Source organism: Nematolebias whitei, chromosome 16 (genome assembly GCF_014905685.2).
Source record: "Nematolebias whitei isolate Nwh7 chromosome 16, NemWhi1, whole genome shotgun sequence".
In the NCBI taxonomy this organism is placed as follows: domain Eukaryota; kingdom Metazoa; phylum Chordata; class Actinopteri; order Cyprinodontiformes; family Rivulidae; genus Nematolebias; species Nematolebias whitei.
Window position 1 is genome coordinate 40,924,547 of NC_056513.1, and position 18,677 is coordinate 40,943,223.

The following is an 18,677-nucleotide window of genomic DNA, read 5'->3' on the forward strand; positions in this document are numbered from 1 at the left end:
CTGAAATTACTTTATTTAGTAAAGTATTCAGTCTCCAAGTATAAAAATAAAAAATAAAAATGATCCTTCTGTTATTTAGATTGAAACAGTCTGCACAAATAGATCAATAAATCCACCACAAAAACTAAAGTGCAGGTGAAGTTTCCCAAAATAACTAAATAGAATAAAATGAAGCTTAAGATCTGTTGATCATAAATGTAACATACAACAAAATATATGTTTCTTTAAATGGGCTATAACTTCCAGAAGTTGTAACAAGGTGATCATCTGACCCTGAAGCTCGTGGAGTTTCAGCTTCCTCTGTTCCTGCAGGAATGATTCATTTCTCTGATGCTCTGTCTCTGATCACATGACTCTGTTCTTGGTCCATGGACTGTGGAACTAAGAAACAGACCGGCGCATGTTTGTACCGGCAGTTTAGAGCGGGGGAGACGTAGCCCGCACCGACAGCTCAGAGCGGGGTGGGGAGAAAAAAAGAAAGACGAGTGGCAGTTTAGAGCGGGGGGAAGGAAAGACATTTGAGTTGTCTGTACCTGCAGTTTAGAGCTGGACGGAGAGACAGCTGAGCTGTGCGTTGTTTGTTTTTAGCTTTTTAGCTAGCTAGTATTAAAACGCAGCTAATTAGCGTCACACTAGTACCGACAGGTGGAGGGGGGGTGCACAGTTCGGTTTGGTCATTCGGCGCGCTCGGTTCTGTTAAGGGGGCGGAGCATCTTGACGTATTACGTCATGAAATTAGAATATCATGATATCAATTTTTTGCCCGGGCAAGCTTTTTTTACTGGTATTATCGTGAACGATATGATATGGCCCTGCCCTACACCAGAGCCATCAAGACCCCATCTGAGACATGAAGGGCTGACAGAAAGAGCATGTAGCTTGCCAACCCTCTTAGTTGAAACACCAAAGAGGTCCCAGATCATGAGCACTAAGTCACTGTGAAGGGACCACTCTCCTGGAGCAGGCACCCAGCGGGAAAGAGAGTCTGCAACCTGGTTGTGCTGCCCTGGTAAGTACACCACGCCCAAGGTGAACAGGGGAGGACAGGCATATTCCAGTAGCTCTCTGGTCACCTTAAGAAGCTGCGCAGACCTGGTGCCACCTTGATGGTTGACGTGGTAGACAACAAAGGTGTTGTCTGGCCGAACTAGAACATGTCTCCCCTCCAGGTGGGGTAGAAAGTGCCTGAGCCAAATGCACGGCACGCAGCTCCAGTATATTTATGTTTGGAGCGATCCTTCTGACACTAGCAGCCCTGAACTGTTACCATACAGCAGACCAACAAAGAAACTGAAACTCTGCGATAAGTGAAAAACCGCAAAATAAGAATAGTAGTGTAAGTACGTAGTAGTTTATTTTAGTATTTATATATTAAGGTGTTTTAAACCCTTCCCACACTCTTGCAATATTCTAAACAATGTTTTTAAACTCTAAACGCTATAAAAAAGCACATGTCATGATTTCAGCTCCCTGCCTCCTCTGCTCTTTGCCACCTGCAAGCGTTCTTGACCACGCCCACTTCTCTGCTCTGCACAGATAACAGCTGATCAGCTGCTGCAGGAAGTTTATCCTGTAGTATGGGCTGCACAAAGGTGCTAAATAATTTAAATTAATTGATTTTAAATAATTCCATGCTGATCGTGCAGCTCATCCAGCCAATCAGCCAATTGTGTGTCATGTCCACCAATCTTATTTTGAAAAACCGCGATAGAGCGACTCTGCAATAAACGAAACGAACCATGAAGTAGCGAGAGACTACTGTACTTTCTTTCTCCACAGCCCCTAGGGGCCCTGAGGGGTGCGGTGGTCAGAGTCTGTAGTCTGAACTAACTGGCTGGTTGGCAGACTGACTCACAAAAGTCCCTGCTGAGTCTCTGCTGTATAGCATGAAGATAAAGACCAGGCCGATCACAACCCCGAGGCAGTGGCCAAATGTTGGGGCCAGCCGACATGCACCTTGGATGCTGAGAAGGTGGAGGGGACATTCCCCTGCTGAGGCCTGAAAGCTGTTGTCTAGTTTGCCATGGTCCGTTCCAGCGCTTCCCAGGCAGCTGACCCAAACAACTCCCCTGGCACCACAGGAACACTACAGAGGGTCCTACAGCATGTTTTGGTCAATGTAGACTGTGCCAGCCAGACCTGTCAACAAGCCTGAACAAGAAAAGATGTTACGTGCCCAAGCTCTCTGGTCATCAGAGCAAAGGCCAGAAGCGCTGCATCACTAAAGCCAATTGTTGTTGTTGCACCACTAGTGTCCTGAAGGGACAAGAGAGGGCAAACATGAGGTAGGTCAAGGGATTGCCAAGGTGGCCTGCATGTGCTCCGCAATTATAAGCTTTAAAGAAGTCATCTGTAACACAACATTGTGCCCGTGGACACCGAACATCATGGCACAGGGCTTCATCTGGTGACACGAGTGAGGCAACAGCAGGTTCAACCGCTGGCATACGATCCAAGCCTGCCTTGACCGACTCATGCATAGCCGCCAACACCCAACCATCTGTGGAGAGGCATGAAAAGGCTCTAGGGTCCCACTCTCTAGGGATTTCATTTCCGCCAATTCTGCAGATAACTGCTCAACCCTTGTGGAAAAGCCCTGATAAGACTCAGCTCGCCTCTTCTTAGAAGGAGCCACAGATACTGTGGCCTAATTTCAGTGCTTTGAGCGCCTAGGCGGGGCCACATACCCAGAAGGTCCTTGTCAAACTCTGGGTACAACTGGGCCAGCCGAATCACCCTCACAACACGGGGCATGTAACTGCAGTTCATGCAGGCATTCTCAGACAGAGCATCCACCAGGTGATCATGCCCAAGGCAGGCAGGGCACAGGTCGTGACCGTCATCTGCCTGAAGCGAAGCCCCACAATTGGCACAACTGTGGGAGCCATCCATGTTTGAAACTGAGCTGGGTCCAACCGCAGGCAGAAAAAACAGGCTACAATTGGGAGAGGGGGTGAGAACACTACCGTCACCAATTAAGGTAACAAATGGGTCAACAAAGGTGCCGACCCCATCAGCTACGTCCAAAATATAGGACAAAAAACAAGTAAAACTGGAAGAGGGGGCAAAAATGCTGCCGTCACCAATTAAAGCAAAACATCAAACGGAGGGAGGCTAACACCGTTAGCTCAATCAAAAACACTGATCTCAAATTTGGCTAAAATTGGAAGAGGGGGGCGAGACGCTACAGTCACCAATTAAGGAAAAAAATTAAAAAAGAGAGGCTAACAGTTTGCTCAGTCCAAAACCGATTATGAGGTTGGCTAAAATTGGTAAATGGTAAATGGACTGTATTTATTCATTCATTCAATTAATTCAACCTTTATTTCTACAGGTAAGTCCCATTGAGCCTCGAGGACTCATTTACAAGAGAGACCTGATTTCAACAAAGAACGATGACAACAATGGACAACAGCGACAACAATAAACAGTTACAAAAAGTCATCCTTTTTTTTTTTTTTTTTTTTTTACAAATAGGATGGCTAAAAAAAAAGGAAAGTAACAAAAACAGCTAGATTCTAAGGCAAATGTAGAAAACTAAAAACAGGAACATGTCTGCATTGGTCCCTGCGAGGAGTCCAACAGATTCTTAAAGCTACTTAGAGGTCAAGGTCGAGAGCTTCAAATCTTTTTGTAAGGTATTCCAGGAAACGGGCACGGAATAGGAGAAGGTCCTTTTGTCTAGTTCAGTCCTCACTGAGGGAACACTGCAGGTAATAATGTCCTGAGAGTGCACGCTGTAGCTGCACTCACGCAGAGACATGTAGGAGGAGATGTATGAAGGCAGCAGACCAAGAAGTGATTTAAAGATGAAAATGTACCAGTGAGAGAGTCTGCGTGAAGTTAATGATGACCAGTTAACCAGTGAATACTGGGTGCAGTGGTGGGTACGATAATCACAGCCAGTTATGAATCTTAGTGCACCATGATAAACAGCATCCAACATCTGCAGCATCCAACATCTGCAGGGTTCTTGTAGGAGCGTTCATGTAAATAATGTCACCGTAATCAATTGAGGGAAGGAAAGTCACAGATACAAGGTGTTTCCTAACATTCAGGGTTAGACAGGATCTGTTTCTGAAAAAGAAACCCAGTTTAACTTTCAGTTTCATTACCAAGTTTTCCACATGGAGCTTAAAAGAGAGATGTGAGTCGACCAAGATACCCAGATATTTATAGGAATCAACAAACTCAATCGGGACATCATTTGAGGATGAAATCAGAGGAAGAACTGCTGGGACCAACTTCATGTTTGGAAAAAAGCATCCCTTTGGTTTTGTCGGCATTTAGGACAAGTTTGAGGCGGAACAAATCTGTCTGGATGTAGTTGAATGCAGATTTCAAAAGCTGGAAAGCCTTAGCAACAGATTTAGCTCAACAATAAACAACTGTGTCATCAGCATAGAAATGTATGGATGCATCAGGGAAGATTTTACCTACATTACGTATGTAGATTATAAAGAGGGTGGGTCCTAAGACTGAGCCTTGTGGTTATTTATATAGCGCCTTTCTGTCTTATCGAGATACTCAAAGCTCTTTACACTACAATCTGTGCTCTCATTGACCCATTCAGATGGATTGAAACGTCACTCTTTTTTCAGTGTCAAGTTTCGGTATTGGCTGTAACGTGTCACGTGGTTTCAGCACGCAGGCAGGTAAAACACCAGCCATACGACAAACAGACTACGTGTTTACACCCAGAGCTGTATAGAGCTGCCGTACCAAAGTTGCGTACAGAAAGTTGCGTGTGTTGTCGAAGCTGTTCGACAACACACGCAACTTTCTGCTTATGAGCAGAAAGTTTCTCTGTGTTTTTCTGCAAGAAGAGAGAAGGACAACAGTCGGCCCTCTTCCTCTCAGCATTAAAGTCAGTCTGTGTGTGTTAAATGGACTGAATCAACATCTCCACGGCCTGACTCCTCTTCATCAAAGAACTCCCAAGGATGGAGCTGTGTCTGTGTTTCAGCTGGTGAGTTTATGTTTGTTAACGTTACTGCAGCTTAACACGTACATTGCGGTGAATTAAACTATGATCCATGTAACACTAACTTTAAGATATTAGTGTGTAAAGATATTTTATCTATGTAGCTAGCTAAACTCAGAAGCTAACTAAAGATTGACAGTAACAGATGAAGCTTAGCTTGTAAAACTGTGCTCATCCATCCAGTCAGCTGCTTAAACAGTTCACTAATGTTCACTGTTTATGTTAATGTTCTCCTCACAGGAGCCTCTGACCCTGATGTGAGGAGGACAGACAGACAAAAGAAAAGCGAGGTGGGGGCCACAGAACAGTCACAAACTTTGTTGTAAAAAGTTTGCTGCATTTTTCTACAGTGGAGGCTGCATGGTGGAGGTAAGTTAAGCTGTAAAGGAAGTTGTTGATCAGTTAAACTTTTATCTCTCAGCCTAAATAATGTTTTTTGATCAAAAATAACACGACAATGTTATTGTTGATGTTTTGTTCTCATGTCAATTAGGGAGATGATCAGAGCCCTAAACCCCAGAGAACCACAGAGAAGATTCAGGAAGAGCCACAGAGGTACAGAAGTCTACATCAACCCTAACCTCAGTGAATCCAGTGACCTGCTGGTGAGGTGTGAGGGACACTATGTCAGTGATATCAAAGTTGCCCAGGGACACTTGAGCATGTGACTGCTGGTGGATTCAAACCCCCAACTCTTGCATTGGAGGACGACTGCTCTAACCACTCAGCCACAGCCGCCCAAATTGGGAGAGGGGGCAAGATGCTACCGTCACCAATTAAAGTAAACAAACTTATAGAGGCTAACACCGTTAGCTCAATCCAAAACTGATTGTGAGGTTGGCTAAATTTTGGAGAAGGGGCAAGACGTTAATGTCACCAATTAAAGCAAAACAACAAACAGACAGGCTAACATCGCTAGCTCAATCCAAAACCGATTATGAGGTTGACTACAATTGGGAGAGAGTGAGATGCTACCGTCGCAGATTAAAGCAAAACAACAAACTTAGAGAGGCTAACCCATTAGCTAAGCTCCAGTGGTAATCAGCATGTGTATCACAACACACTAACACAGTAGTCAGATGCCGTGAGTTGGGAGCGGAGGCGCAAACACTGTCATCTAAGAACCAGCAGAAATATCTTGAATGAAGATCAGTCTGTCGCAGCCCCTAGGAGGGCAATACACTGCTACTCCAGCCAACAAGCAATCGGGCTTCTGACGACGTTGAAATGATCCAAGACCAAAAAGGCTGATGCCATGCTAAACGAACTGCACGCAAGAAGAAAAGCAGAACAGAGGCTCGGATGACGTCAGGCTATATAGCCTCTGATTAATCATCTCATGTGTCACAGCTGTGACTATGTTGGTATTACTACTCGAATGGCGCATGAGCGAAGGGAACATTCAGTGCTTTCAGCACGACGCTTTGGCGGTCATTAGGGATGAAATAGAACTACAAAGCACTTCTTGATAATCATAATTTATTCCCCAAACAAACAAGCAAGTAAATTAAATAATAAATAAAAAAAAAGAAACAGAGGCCGTTTTCTACCTTTGTTTGGTGTTTCACTAAGGGAAACACTCCAGCATGACCAACTATGGAAGCTCCATTGACATCACATCTATCTGAGACAGACCAGTTGAGCTGTGCTCAAGGCTCCGCTCCATGATGATGCTGTGGTCAACCAACCACTTCCTACAAATACTTGCTTTCTTCCCATAAGAAACTACAACTAGCTCCCTCAGCGCATTCAGGCAGGTGTCCGGTAAAGGAGCACGTCACCAAACGCAGTTCCTGGCTTCAGCTTGAATTGTGTTAAGTAGGTTGGTGCTTTGGGAGAAGGATCTTTGTTACAGCAGCGTCAAGGCGAGCTGTTCCTGCTGCTGCTCAGTTTTAAGTAACTGAGTGGTTGCAGGTGTAACTCAAGCTGATGCGTAAAGGCAAGCTACCATTCCTTCGTGGTGGCATTAGCTTAGTACCTTTCAGAATTTTTTTTTTTCATTTAGCCTTTATTTATCCAGGTAGTCTCATTGAGCCATGAGAACTCATTTTCAAGAGAGACCTGTTTAGGGAGCAGATGGGGGGTTAAGGGCCTTGCTCATGGGCCCAGAGTGGGGCGAACGAGGGTGGGGGCAAGTGTGGGTGCTTCACCTACCCCACCCACATTTTTGATATTGTCGGGTCCGGGGCGTGAACCGGCGATCTTCGGATCACAGGCCCACCTCTCTAACCTCTGCGCCACCACTCCCCATTTTTTTTTACCTTTAAGAATTGTTCCCATCAAACATGTTACAACAAGCTGCTCTAGCTAGTTTGCTTGGTTTTAACCCCATGGCTAGCGCTAGTGACAGACCGTTAACGTGTCACAATGAGCTAAATTCCCATCGCTCACTATGGCTGTGGCACCCATCCCAACCAAAGGGTTGGAACCTAATGGCAAGGAGGCTGTATCCCGCCTGCGTCATGAGGGGCTTCCATCTTAGGCAAGGACCCTCATCCTATGTGCATGGTACTCACGGGCACCCGCAAGGCTCACTGGCAAATACTCAGGCGTGCCCGCACTGCTCCTTCATGCCAGAAAAAAGTCCTAGGAAGGAGGCTGAGAGTGGCAGTCGCAAACAGCCAGGATCTGTGCCTGTCCATAACCATGGTAACAGGTAACAGCCATCAAAGGGCTGGTGGACAAAGGGAAATTTGAACCAGGTCAGGAGGAGGCCGAAGCTGATGCTAACTCTGACCTCTTCAATATGGATGACATTGAGGAAGAGGAGGATGACTCCACTTTCCTGGCTCCACACTCGAGGCTGACGAATGTGTGGAGTCTCATGCCAGACGCTAGCATATTGGATTGTGGAGAAAATTAGTCTCTGTTACAGAGATGTAAGGGTACAGTGCCCCCCGACTGGTCTGAAAGCCCATTCTACTAGGAGCAGGAACAAATTATGGGCCCTACCTTGAGGGGTATCTGTCCAGGATATTTGTGCTTCAGCTAGCTGGGCCACACCGCAGAAGTTTGTGCGCTTTTACAAGCTGAATGTGGCTCAGTCATCCCTAGCTTATGCAATACTGAATTCCAGAACTTCAGAGCCCTCTTAGTCCAAGTTCAGAATAGTTGTTGGCTTTGGGGCTTTACCAAATGCAATACGGGAGTGGGCTATATCTCCCATAGTGAAACACCGAGCCAAGTTAGAAAAAGACTGTTGGGTGATTTAAAAGTAGCCCTGGTTCTTTGATAACAGAGTGAGTGTTTCACCAACACTTCCCTGCTTGCCTGGACATGGAATGAAACTGTCCTAGAATGAGTAGAAGGTGGTCGGTTGACTATGGGATCATAATGGGGGCAGAGCCCTGCTCAACCAGTCTGTCTCAGACAGATGTGATGTTGAAGCTTCCATAGTTGGTCCCTCTGGAGCAAGGGTGCCCACACTTTTTCAGCATGCGAGCTCCTTTTAAAATGACCAAGTCAAAGTGATCTACCTGCTATAAGATCCCGTTTACACGAGAACAACCTCTGGAAACGTTAAGTGTTTTTTCAATGTTTATTGGAGTTAATAAACAAAAAATGAGTGGGTTTACACAAAAACGTTGTAGTTTCCATGTCAGTTGGGTTGCCAAATAAGAAATTATGAACTATAGTACTGTGGCTTTAAACTTATAGTATTTTGACCTCAACTGTCATATGTTGTGTTTGTTGAACACGTGCACAGAAAAGGAGGGAGTAAACAAGACATTTTAAATTTATCTGGCAACCCTGATGCAGGGCTCAGCTGCATTCATTGAGCATGAAGTGTCTGCATGATCAGTTAGTCTAAACTGATGAAAAACACTCTGCTCTCTGACGTTTATTATAACTGTTGTTAGTGCAGAAAACTTTGGACTGCAGCCGCCTGGAGTGAGCATGTGCAAATTCACACACAAAGAATTTCACACCTTTGGTTGAGGTGGGGTGCTCCCCCGAAAACCTCCACTCTGAGACCTGGATTGAGAGAATGAGGGCTGGGACTGGCTGCCCCGTATGTCAATCAAGTGACAAATTTCATAGTGAGAATGGATGATAGGCTGACGCCTACTTTTTTAATGCCATGCGATCTACCCATAATGCCTTTGTGATCGACCGGTAGATGGCGATCGACGTACTGGGCACCCCTGCTCTGGAGTGTTTCCCCACAGTGAAACACGTCACTGTTATGAACTAACCAGGGTATTAAGTAACTAATGATTTTAAAAAAGCTTTGTGTTGCGTGTCTCTCACAGATGACTCTCTGTGGATCTGTCGGTTGGGTTTGCCCAGAGCCTCGATGATTTCCAGAGCATACAGCAGCTTGTGAGGACTTTTAATCCTCAGCAGCTCCTTCCAGCACAAGCCTTCTTCATTCTACAACAAAAATAATTTAGAAGTTCAGTGTTTGCTTTATTCCACAACAAACTTGTAGAACGTGTTTGTTGAGCCAGTGACTGACCGTTTCATCTGAGATGTTCTGAAAAGCCTGCAGCATCTTGGGACATGTAGGAAGGAGCATCAGCAGCTCCCAAACCCGACGAGACAAATTCTCTGCATGGAGGTGGAGCTCCTCACAGCGCAAACTCTGGATTAAAAATACATTTCTATTATACTGGGGTTTAGAGACAATAAAGCCATGTTTTCAGTGCGTCTGAGCTCACAGTCCCATCAAGTTACAATCTCTGCCTCTCACCTCTGGGCTCTCCTGCACCTTCTCCGTGTTGGGGCTGGGTGGTTTGAAGCAGGCCAGCATCTCCAGCAGGTCAAAGAGAGTGGTGAGATGGGGCTCCTGGAGGAGCAGCAGCATGGGAATGTGCTCCTTCTGAGGAGGAGGCAGACAAGAGGCCGGCAGCTGGACGCCCTCCCCCTTCCTCTCCCTCCGTGGAGCTCCCAAAGAGACAAACACCATCTGTGATTGAACACACATACATGACGTAGTGATGAGTCACCTGTGGTGTTCAACTGTGACCAGAACCTTCTCATTTTAATGTATTTCCTCAGATGAGATGTGGAAAAAGAGTCACCTGCATGTCTTTAAATCCCAGCTCATGCAGCGTCTTCTCATCATAGTCTGTAGTGAGCTCATGACCAGAGGAGATCATTCTGACAGGTCCCATTAAACCCCCTGCAAGAGACAGGTGATACTTCTGACACAAATAAATGACTGTGTCAAATCTGTTTAACTCGAGTTACTCCCTCTGAAGTAAAAACTAAAAGAAATAACTGACCTGGGCAGTCTCCTGTCTGCCGGCTGCTCTGACCAAACTCCTGCAGCTGAGCCTGCTGGTTCATCTGCTCCTTCTGCAGGTTTTCATACCAGTGGGTCACCTCGGCCCGCAGGTCAGCAACCTGGTCACTGGGGTACATCTCAATAGTCATCTGCAAAACAATAGCATAGAAACGGAGGCTGAAACCATTACTATAAAAGAAAACGATTTGCACAATTAAAAATTAGTTCTTTGTGGAAATCTAAACGAGTGCCAATGCATTTTTTTTGTTGTTGCCAGTTTTAGTTTGCAGAATGCAGACGTTTGTGTTCACTAAGGTGGATTAGCTGTGGTGGTCATCTTGAGTTAAAGTGCAGAATGCAGCTTGAAATTCCAACAAATCAACTTTCCGCGATGAAACTAAACAGTAATTTTGGACTTTACTTTGTAAAACCTTTGATAACACAATGCAGACGTTTACATGTATAAACTGCATGAGAACTGTAAAAAATAAAGGGCAGTGTTTCCCCTACAATTATACAAGCAGCGCCTACCGAACCAAACTGCATGCACCACACCCACCCCACCCCCGTCGGCACTGATGTAGCACTAAGCTAGCGGCGCACAATACAAGCGTGCTAGCTATAAAGCTAAAGGCAGCACGCTCGCTGCCTCTTCCCTCGTGCTGAACACCCCCCACACAAAAACCGTCTGTACAAACAGTGCGCAGCTCAGATGCGTCTCTGGTTTTAAGTACATTTTTAAGTTACAGGTGTAACTCAAGCTAACGAGTCAAGGCGAGCTAGCTTTTCTTAGAGATAGCATTAGCTTGGTACCTTCAGGGTTTTGCTTTCCAGCTGTTACAAAGAGCTGTTTTTTAGCCTCGCTAAAAATCCTAGAGAGGAGGCTAAGTGTGGTAGTAGAACAGCCAGGACCTGCGCCTGTCCGAAACCACAGTAACAGTTGACGGCCATCAGCCCCGAGCCACCACAAGCTGGGCGGAAGCCGAGTCCCTGATCATGTTGCCAATCTTCAAAGGACTGGTGGACGGAGGGGACTTTGAAACCAGTCAAGAGGAGATGGAGTGTGATGCTAGCCCCGACCTCCTCGACATGGAGGAAGAGGAGGATGACTCCACTTTCCCGCCCCACCGGTGGACAGTGACCTGTATGATGTCTGCAGAAGTGCAGCGTCGAAGATGAACATTTCTTGGCCTTGCACTCAGGATGCAGTGGGAACAACAGAAGACCTGTATGATGGTAAGAGGCTCCCACCAGCCTCCACACCAATCAAACAGTGTTTACCAGCTTTCCCAGCTTGTATGAGGGAAATGAGCCGTTACTGGTCCAGCCATTTTAGGAGCAGGCTTCTCTCCAAGGATGGATGGATGAGTTGGGGCTGACCAAACCCCCAGCAGTGGAGCCCTCAGTGGCATATCACCTCTTTTCCACCTCCAGTGAAAAGGAGAAAATGGGCAGAAGAGGGAACCTGCCCATGTTCACACACTCTTGTAGGTCCCAGTTCAGCAGAAGTACTGTTTGTTCAGACCCGTCATTCCCTGATCTGTTACGAAAGCCGATCCGTAGTGTCAGCTCATTTGCGCATGCGCTAAAAGTTATTCTTCCGGGTCGCACGGATCACTGGTAATTTACTTAGAAAAGTACTATCTTCATGTTGCTAATTTACGCCACTCGTATTTCCGTTAAAATCATTGACATATTTACATCACTGGTTGAAGTGATATGTGACGCATATTTAGGGTAAATACATTTTTTAGGATGATGTAGCACAGTTTCACCACTGAGTGGCGCTGTTTCACCATGAAAATAATTAATTCTGTATGTTGCGGTTTTTCTCATTCAGCCCGTTGCATATCGTGTTAACCAATGACGTTCAAGTTCAAGTTTAAGTTCAAAAATACTTTATTAATCCCAGAGGGAAATTAAGTGTTGTCGTAGCTCATCATCCTGGTTTCATTCAAGAGTTGTTATAGATGCTGATAGCTGTGGGCAGGAAGGATCTTCTGCAGTGAAGCCGAAGAATCTGGCCACAGATACCGATCCGTCCACCCAGATCCATCTTGCTGTCAGATCCGGCGGGCTTCTCGGTCCTCCTGAGCAGCAGGATTGCCCGAAGGCCGGACAGAATTCCTCCCTGAGCGATGGTCACTCCTCCTAGCAGTCTGCAGAGCTCCTCACGAGCCAAGTTTCTCACCAGCTACAGGATCTCTGTGGTCAGGTACTCTAGCACCGCCGCCAGGTTGACGGGAATTTGTCCATGGCACCTCCTTTTCAACTCGTGTGATTTGGGACTGTAGATGAGATATTTGAGCTTTTGAGATGTTAATCTCCTTGTTGTTGTAGTGAACTCTTTCTACATTGTTAAAAAAAATACCTCGTTGCCAATTTGTGATTTACATCCAGAAAAAAACAGGAATTAAAGTTTTCAAAAGCAGTAAATCAGAATGAAAGTAACAGAGCTGCTCCAACATGCAGCCACCTTGAGCGGCGCAATTCTAGAACAATTCTAGAACGTAACTATGTTAATAATTTTAACGGAAACACGAGTGGCGTAAATTAGCAACATGAAGATCATACTTTTTTAAGTAAATTAAGATAGTTCTTATTCATAAATGGAATTATAACATTGTCTAGGAAAATTAATAAATTTATAGAAATAGATATTTTAATTAATATTAATAAATATGGTATGTTTCATAAATATATTTTATTAATATGTGTTGTATTACATCATCTTACAGGATATTTCCAGTACATTTTTCTTAATCTTGCATATTCAACGGCGATCTTTTTGCGCATGTGCAAATGAGCTACACTACGGATTGTTCGTCTGTAACAGATCGGGGAATGACAAGATCTCTCATGTTCAGAGAGAGGAGACTGTGAGGCAGAAAACACAGTGTCACCAAGATCAGCATCACACACTCTGGTAACACTGAACAAGTGCGTTCAGTGTTACCAAACACTCACCGGTGCCCCCAAATGCCTCATTTTGTTCAGGGGGAAACAATAAAAACAAAGAATGCATTTATGCAGCCAGGCACATTGCTAAGGGCAGAATGCACCCTACAAAAATAGATAAACCAAAAGAGAAAACTTTGTATAAGCTCGTGCCCAACAGAGGAAAAGGAAAGAGCAGAGCGCAGTTGCAACACAAGGGTGACATAACTCTGCGACGCAGGAGGACTGCCCTCGGAGCAAATGGGAAATTGGTGTGCATGCACCGTTCCACCATGGGTTATGACCACAATTGCCCAGGGGTACAGACTTCAGTTCAACATGAAGCCGCCCAGATTCAACGGTGTTGTTCTTTCTGTAGCCAGCGGAGATTTAGCACACGTTCTGGAGGAAGAGATCGCATCTCTTTTAAGCAAACAAGCGATCAGAGTAATACTGAACGAGGAAGCTCACCAGGGCTTCTATTCTCGCTACTTTCTGATTCCAAAGAAGGACGGTACTTCGCTCCGTCCCATTTTAGATCTGCGTGTGCTAAACAGACATTTACATAGAAATACATTCAGAATATTAACACACGACACTCTGTCAGTCCATCCGTCCAGCAGACTGGTTTGTAACGATCGACCTGGCAAACGCTTATTTTCATATTGCCATTTATCCGTGACATAAGAAATTTCTCAGGTTTGCCTTTCAGGACACGAATTTCAAACAATTCCGTTTGGACTTCTGTTAGCTCCGCGGGTGTTCAGTAAGTGTGTGGAAGCAATGCTGGCCCCACTGAGGGTGCGCGGCATCATAATCCTCTCGTATAGACGATTATCTGATATGTTCCCGGACGCGGGCACAGGCGACGAGCGACTCAGGCAGTAATAAACAGACCTGGGATTCAGAATAAACTGGACAAAGAGCTGCTTAGTACCCAAACAAGAGGCAGAATATTTGGGTCTGCAAATAGACTCCCTCTCATATCACGTGATGCTGTCAGAGAGAAGAATCACATCTTCTTCCAGTGCATCGCACGCTTCCAGCTGGGGAGAGTAGTTTCATTCAGACTTTGTCTGCGTCTGCTCGGGCTACCGGCCTCAGTAATTACGGTGGTAAATCTGGGGCTTCTAATGATGAGGGATTTTCAAAGAAGGGTTGCATTACTGAGTTTATGCCCCCGTCGCCATTTACGTCGCCGAAAGAAAGTATCTTCAACATTTATGATGGCTATGCATCCACAGAGGGACCCAGTGGTTTTCAACACTGGGGCTCAGCTGCAAGCAGTAACATCCAGGGTCACCATCATAACGGATGCATCCCTGAGAGGATGGGGGCCACAATGATGGGCAGAGTAGTGAACGGTGTGTGGTCACAGAAAAAGTCACTTCTCCACATAAATGTGCTGGAACTGCATGCAGTTTTCCTAGGTTAAAGCATTTTCTGCCCCATCTAAAGGACCGTCATGTCTTAGTGAAGATAGACAACTCGACGGTAGTAGCCTACATAAACTGTCAGGGCGGGACACAATACCAACAGCTACAATGACTGGCTCGGGAGGTCATCCAGTGGAACAGCATCAGACTCCTGTCAGTTCATGACCCATGCGGCAGGGATCTATTGTCCAGGAGCAACCTGCAGTGTAGGGAGTGGTGACTCCATCCTCGCCTCATGAGAAAACACCCCCTGCCTGCTGTTTTTCTCTCCGTCAGATGCAGATGCTCCACTAGGGGTAGATGCTCTAGCTCACCCGTGGCCAAATGTGTTGCTCTGCGTGTTCCCACCTCCCAGCCTGATTTCTCCCACAATGAGCAGAGTGGGAGAACAGGGCTGGTTTTGATTTTGGTGGCCCCATGGTGGCAGAGATCATCCAGATGCTGTCAGGGGAACCATGGCCTCTTCCTGCTCACAGGGACCTTCTGTCCGAAGACAGGAGAGAAATCCATCACCCCCACACAGACCGTATAGCTCACTGGGCCGGTCAGCGAAAGGTAGAATTTAGATCTTGATGGCCTCCCCCCAGAGGTCATTAACACAATTCAAAGTGCGAGGGCCATCTACACGTTATTTGTACAGGGGTAAATGGCAAGTTTTTGAAAAATGGTGTATGGAGAGAAGGTCATTCCCTTCCAGTGCTCTCTCGTAGATGTGCTCTGTTTTCTACAGAGCCTACTGGAAAAATGGAAGGCTTTATCCACTATCAAAGTTGATATGGCAGCTATTTCAATTCGTCACATTGGATTTGGCAACAAATCTGTTGGACAGCACCCTTCAGTATGTCGCTTCATGAAGGGGGCACGACGTAAGCTGCGGGTCTCCATTTATTAACCTTTATTTAACCAGGAAAATCCCATTGAGATCACAGATCTCTTTTGCAGGGAGGCCTGGGCCTGAAGGCAGCCTAACATGCTAGGCCTCTGGTACCATTGTGGGATCTCTCACTGGTGCTGGAAGCCCTCTGTAATCATAACTTTGAGCCTGTGGATGGGACAGGGATGAAATTTCTTTATTTTAAGACCGCCCTGCTTTTAGCGTTAACCACAGCCAAAAGGGTGAGTGATTTACACGCTTTATCAGCCCTTCCTGTTTGCAGTGGGCACCTGGGTTCTCTAAGGTGCGTCTGAGGCCCAATCCAGCTTTTGTGCCTAACGTGATGGATTCTGTGTACAGATGTTGTTCAGTAGAGTGTTAGCTTTCCATCCACCTCCTGGAAGTCAGACCAGTCGTTTGTTTCTTGGGCTTCGACTCATAAAAGGAAACAAGTGTCATTCCAGAGGTTGGCACACTGTATTGTGGAGACAGATGTAGGGGTACAGAGCCCCTCGACTGGTCTGAAAGCCCATTCTACCAGGAGCATGGCCACATCATGGGCCGTTTTGAGTGGTACATGTTCAATATATTTGTGCAGCAGTTAGCTGGGCCACACTGCATATGTTTGCGTTTGTACAGGCTGAATGTGGCTCAGCCATCCCTAGCTCATACAATTCTGGACACCAGATCTTCACAACCTTCTTTGTCTGTGTTCAGGATAGTGGTTGGCTTCAGGGCTTTCTTGCAATACGGGAGTGGGCTATATCTCCCGTAGTGAAACACCGAACAAAGTTAGAAAAAGAACAGGTTACTTAACGTTACCCTGGTTCTTTGATAACAGAGTGTTCCACCAACACTTCCCTCCTTGCATGGTCATGGAAAAAAAACGTCCTAGAATGAGTAGGAAGTGGTTGGTTGACTGTGGTGGTATGATGGGTTGGAGCCCTGAGTACAGCTCAACCAGTCTGCCTCAGACAGACGTGATGTCGTTGGAGCTTCCGTAGTTGGTCATGCTGGAATGTTTCCCATAGTGAAACACCTCACTCTGTTATCAAAGGACCAGGGTTACGTTAAATAATGTAATGTTTCAATGAGCTGCAACTATTAGTGATTAGATGCGAACAGGATTTGAAAGGAAATTTCCAAGCCGTCTTGAAATGCTCAAGAATGTTCTTAATTTCCTTGTGTGAGTCGCAGCAGTTCACAGCCTTGGTGCTGGAGTTTAGAACATTTTCAAAAACTGCGTGATAAATTTCCTCTAAATTCTAGAGAGGTGGAGCTGTATTTTGACACCTACACATCTGTGGCTACAGCTCTGAATGTCCACGTCTAAAAGCCAGACTGGTGATAAACAATAATTGTTAAAAAACGACTTGTCCAAACCCCATCTTCATTTATAAAGTGTACTCCTGCATAATAAAGCACAAGTGGTACCGCCGTCAAAGGGGGAACCAGGGTTGTAACGATATGCATAAGTCACTGTTCAGGACATTCCTCGGTAGGAGGCGCACATTTCGATACCACAGAAAATAAAATAAATGCCAACAGTTTCTTTTGTCTTTTAAAAATAAACAATAGCCCTCTAAGAAACAGACAGGAAAGCACATGCTTGTTAATGGGGGGGCCCTCAGGTAGCAGGCCAAATGGCAAGGTAGGGTTTGTTGAGGTGACTTTATTATAACATTTTAAAGAAAAACATTTAAAGTTATATTGTTCCATATTTATCCAGGGCAGCACAGTGGAGAAGTTGGTAGAGCTGCTGCCTCTCAGCTAGAAGGTTGCTGGTTCAAATCCCAGCCGGGGGCCCTTCTGGGTGGAGTTGCATGTTCTCTGTGCATGTGTGGGTTTCTTCCCACAGACCAAAAACATGTACAGTATGTTAGGCTGATTGGTAACTCTAAATAGTCTCCAGGTGTGAGAGAGAGAGTGAATGGTTGTTTGTCTCGTTTGTCTCCATGTGTCCCTGTGATGGACTGGAGACATGTCCAGGGTGTCCCCTGCCTTTCACACAGTGATGGCTGGATATGGGCACCAGTGACCCACGTGACCCGAAAAGGAAGAAGCGGGTAAAGATAATGGTTGGATGGATGGATGATTTATCCAACACAAAACAAACTGTTTTTCACGCTAAGTCAATGTTTTAAGAAAAACTGTTCAGAAAAGAGCTGCGCTCACTTCTTTAAAAGCCATTCGTGTGCATGTGGTGCTGAGCGCAGCTCGTTGCTGTAGGCTCAGAGCAGTGGCTATATTTTCTGTTTCTCCAACAACCTGTTGTTCTGTCTGTACAGCTCTTTGGTTGGCCTTGTTGCTGTTTTAAGTGCTCTATAAATAAAATGGTATGGTGTGGTAACAACCAGCGTTGAACTCGGACGCAGTTTGTACAGATGCTCCCTCACTGTTCTGGATTTGACTCCGGCAGCGTGCACAAAATACTGCTCAGGATGAGAGGGTGACTGATCAGTTGCAACTAAAGTGTTGGTCAACTTTTGTATTAAAACCACTGATTACATTTGGTTTGAAACAATAACAATGCAGCTTTATGGTTTCTTCTCTTTGAGATCTGTTAAATGTTCATGTAGGCTGGACTTCCTGAGTGCAGACTCGTAGTTGTGGTAGGTAGATGAAATGCGTCACCTTGTCTGGCAGGCCGGCGGGCTGACACACGATCCTGAGCGGCAAAGACTGTTTCTCACTCAGAGCCTTCAGATGGCTGCTGATTCCCGTCCCCTCGATCTGCCACTGTCGTAGATGGTATGCAAATCTGACAGACAGAAAGCATGTCACAAAATGTTTCAGTGCTGCATCATAGTAAAAGAACGTCATTTTTACTACTGAATTTCAAGGATCCTCACGACCTTCTGCATGTACCTGCGCACTGACGTCAGAAGCATTTGTAATGTGGCTGGGGGGCACACTGTCTGGGGTCCTCCCCCATAAAACTTAGAATGAAGTACACGCCATTTCCTGCATTCTGGTGTATTTTAACAGGTTGTTAAACATCTACGTTTACCTCCATAAGTAAACACTTGGTTCAATAACTATTTCAGAGAGCACAGCACAACATGAAGTCTGACCCATGCTCCGCTTCTCTCACGCATCCTAAACCCCACCCCCACCCCCACCCGGTCAACAACTGCTCCACCCCCACCCGGTCAACAACTGCTCCACCCCCACCCAGTCAACAACTGCTCCACCCCCACCCGGTCAACAACTGCT

The 18,677-nt window shown here is 45.8% G+C and overlaps 1 protein-coding gene across 1 annotated transcript in view; it reads right to left on the reverse strand.

The window, feature by feature from the left end:
• The window catches only part of usp34 (ubiquitin specific peptidase 34), a gene marked incomplete in the record, with an annotated part of 140,740 nt that overhangs the window by 52,935 nt on the left and 69,128 nt on the right, over nt 1-18,677 (reverse strand). Inside the window, 6 exon segments of the mRNA XM_037689997.1 lie at nt 9,236-9,358; nt 9,444-9,569; nt 9,678-9,893; nt 10,009-10,109; nt 10,213-10,363; nt 18,096-18,222. Coding sequence (XP_037545925.1) covers nt 9,236-9,358; nt 9,444-9,569; nt 9,678-9,893; nt 10,009-10,109; nt 10,213-10,363; nt 18,096-18,222 — 844 coding nt within the window.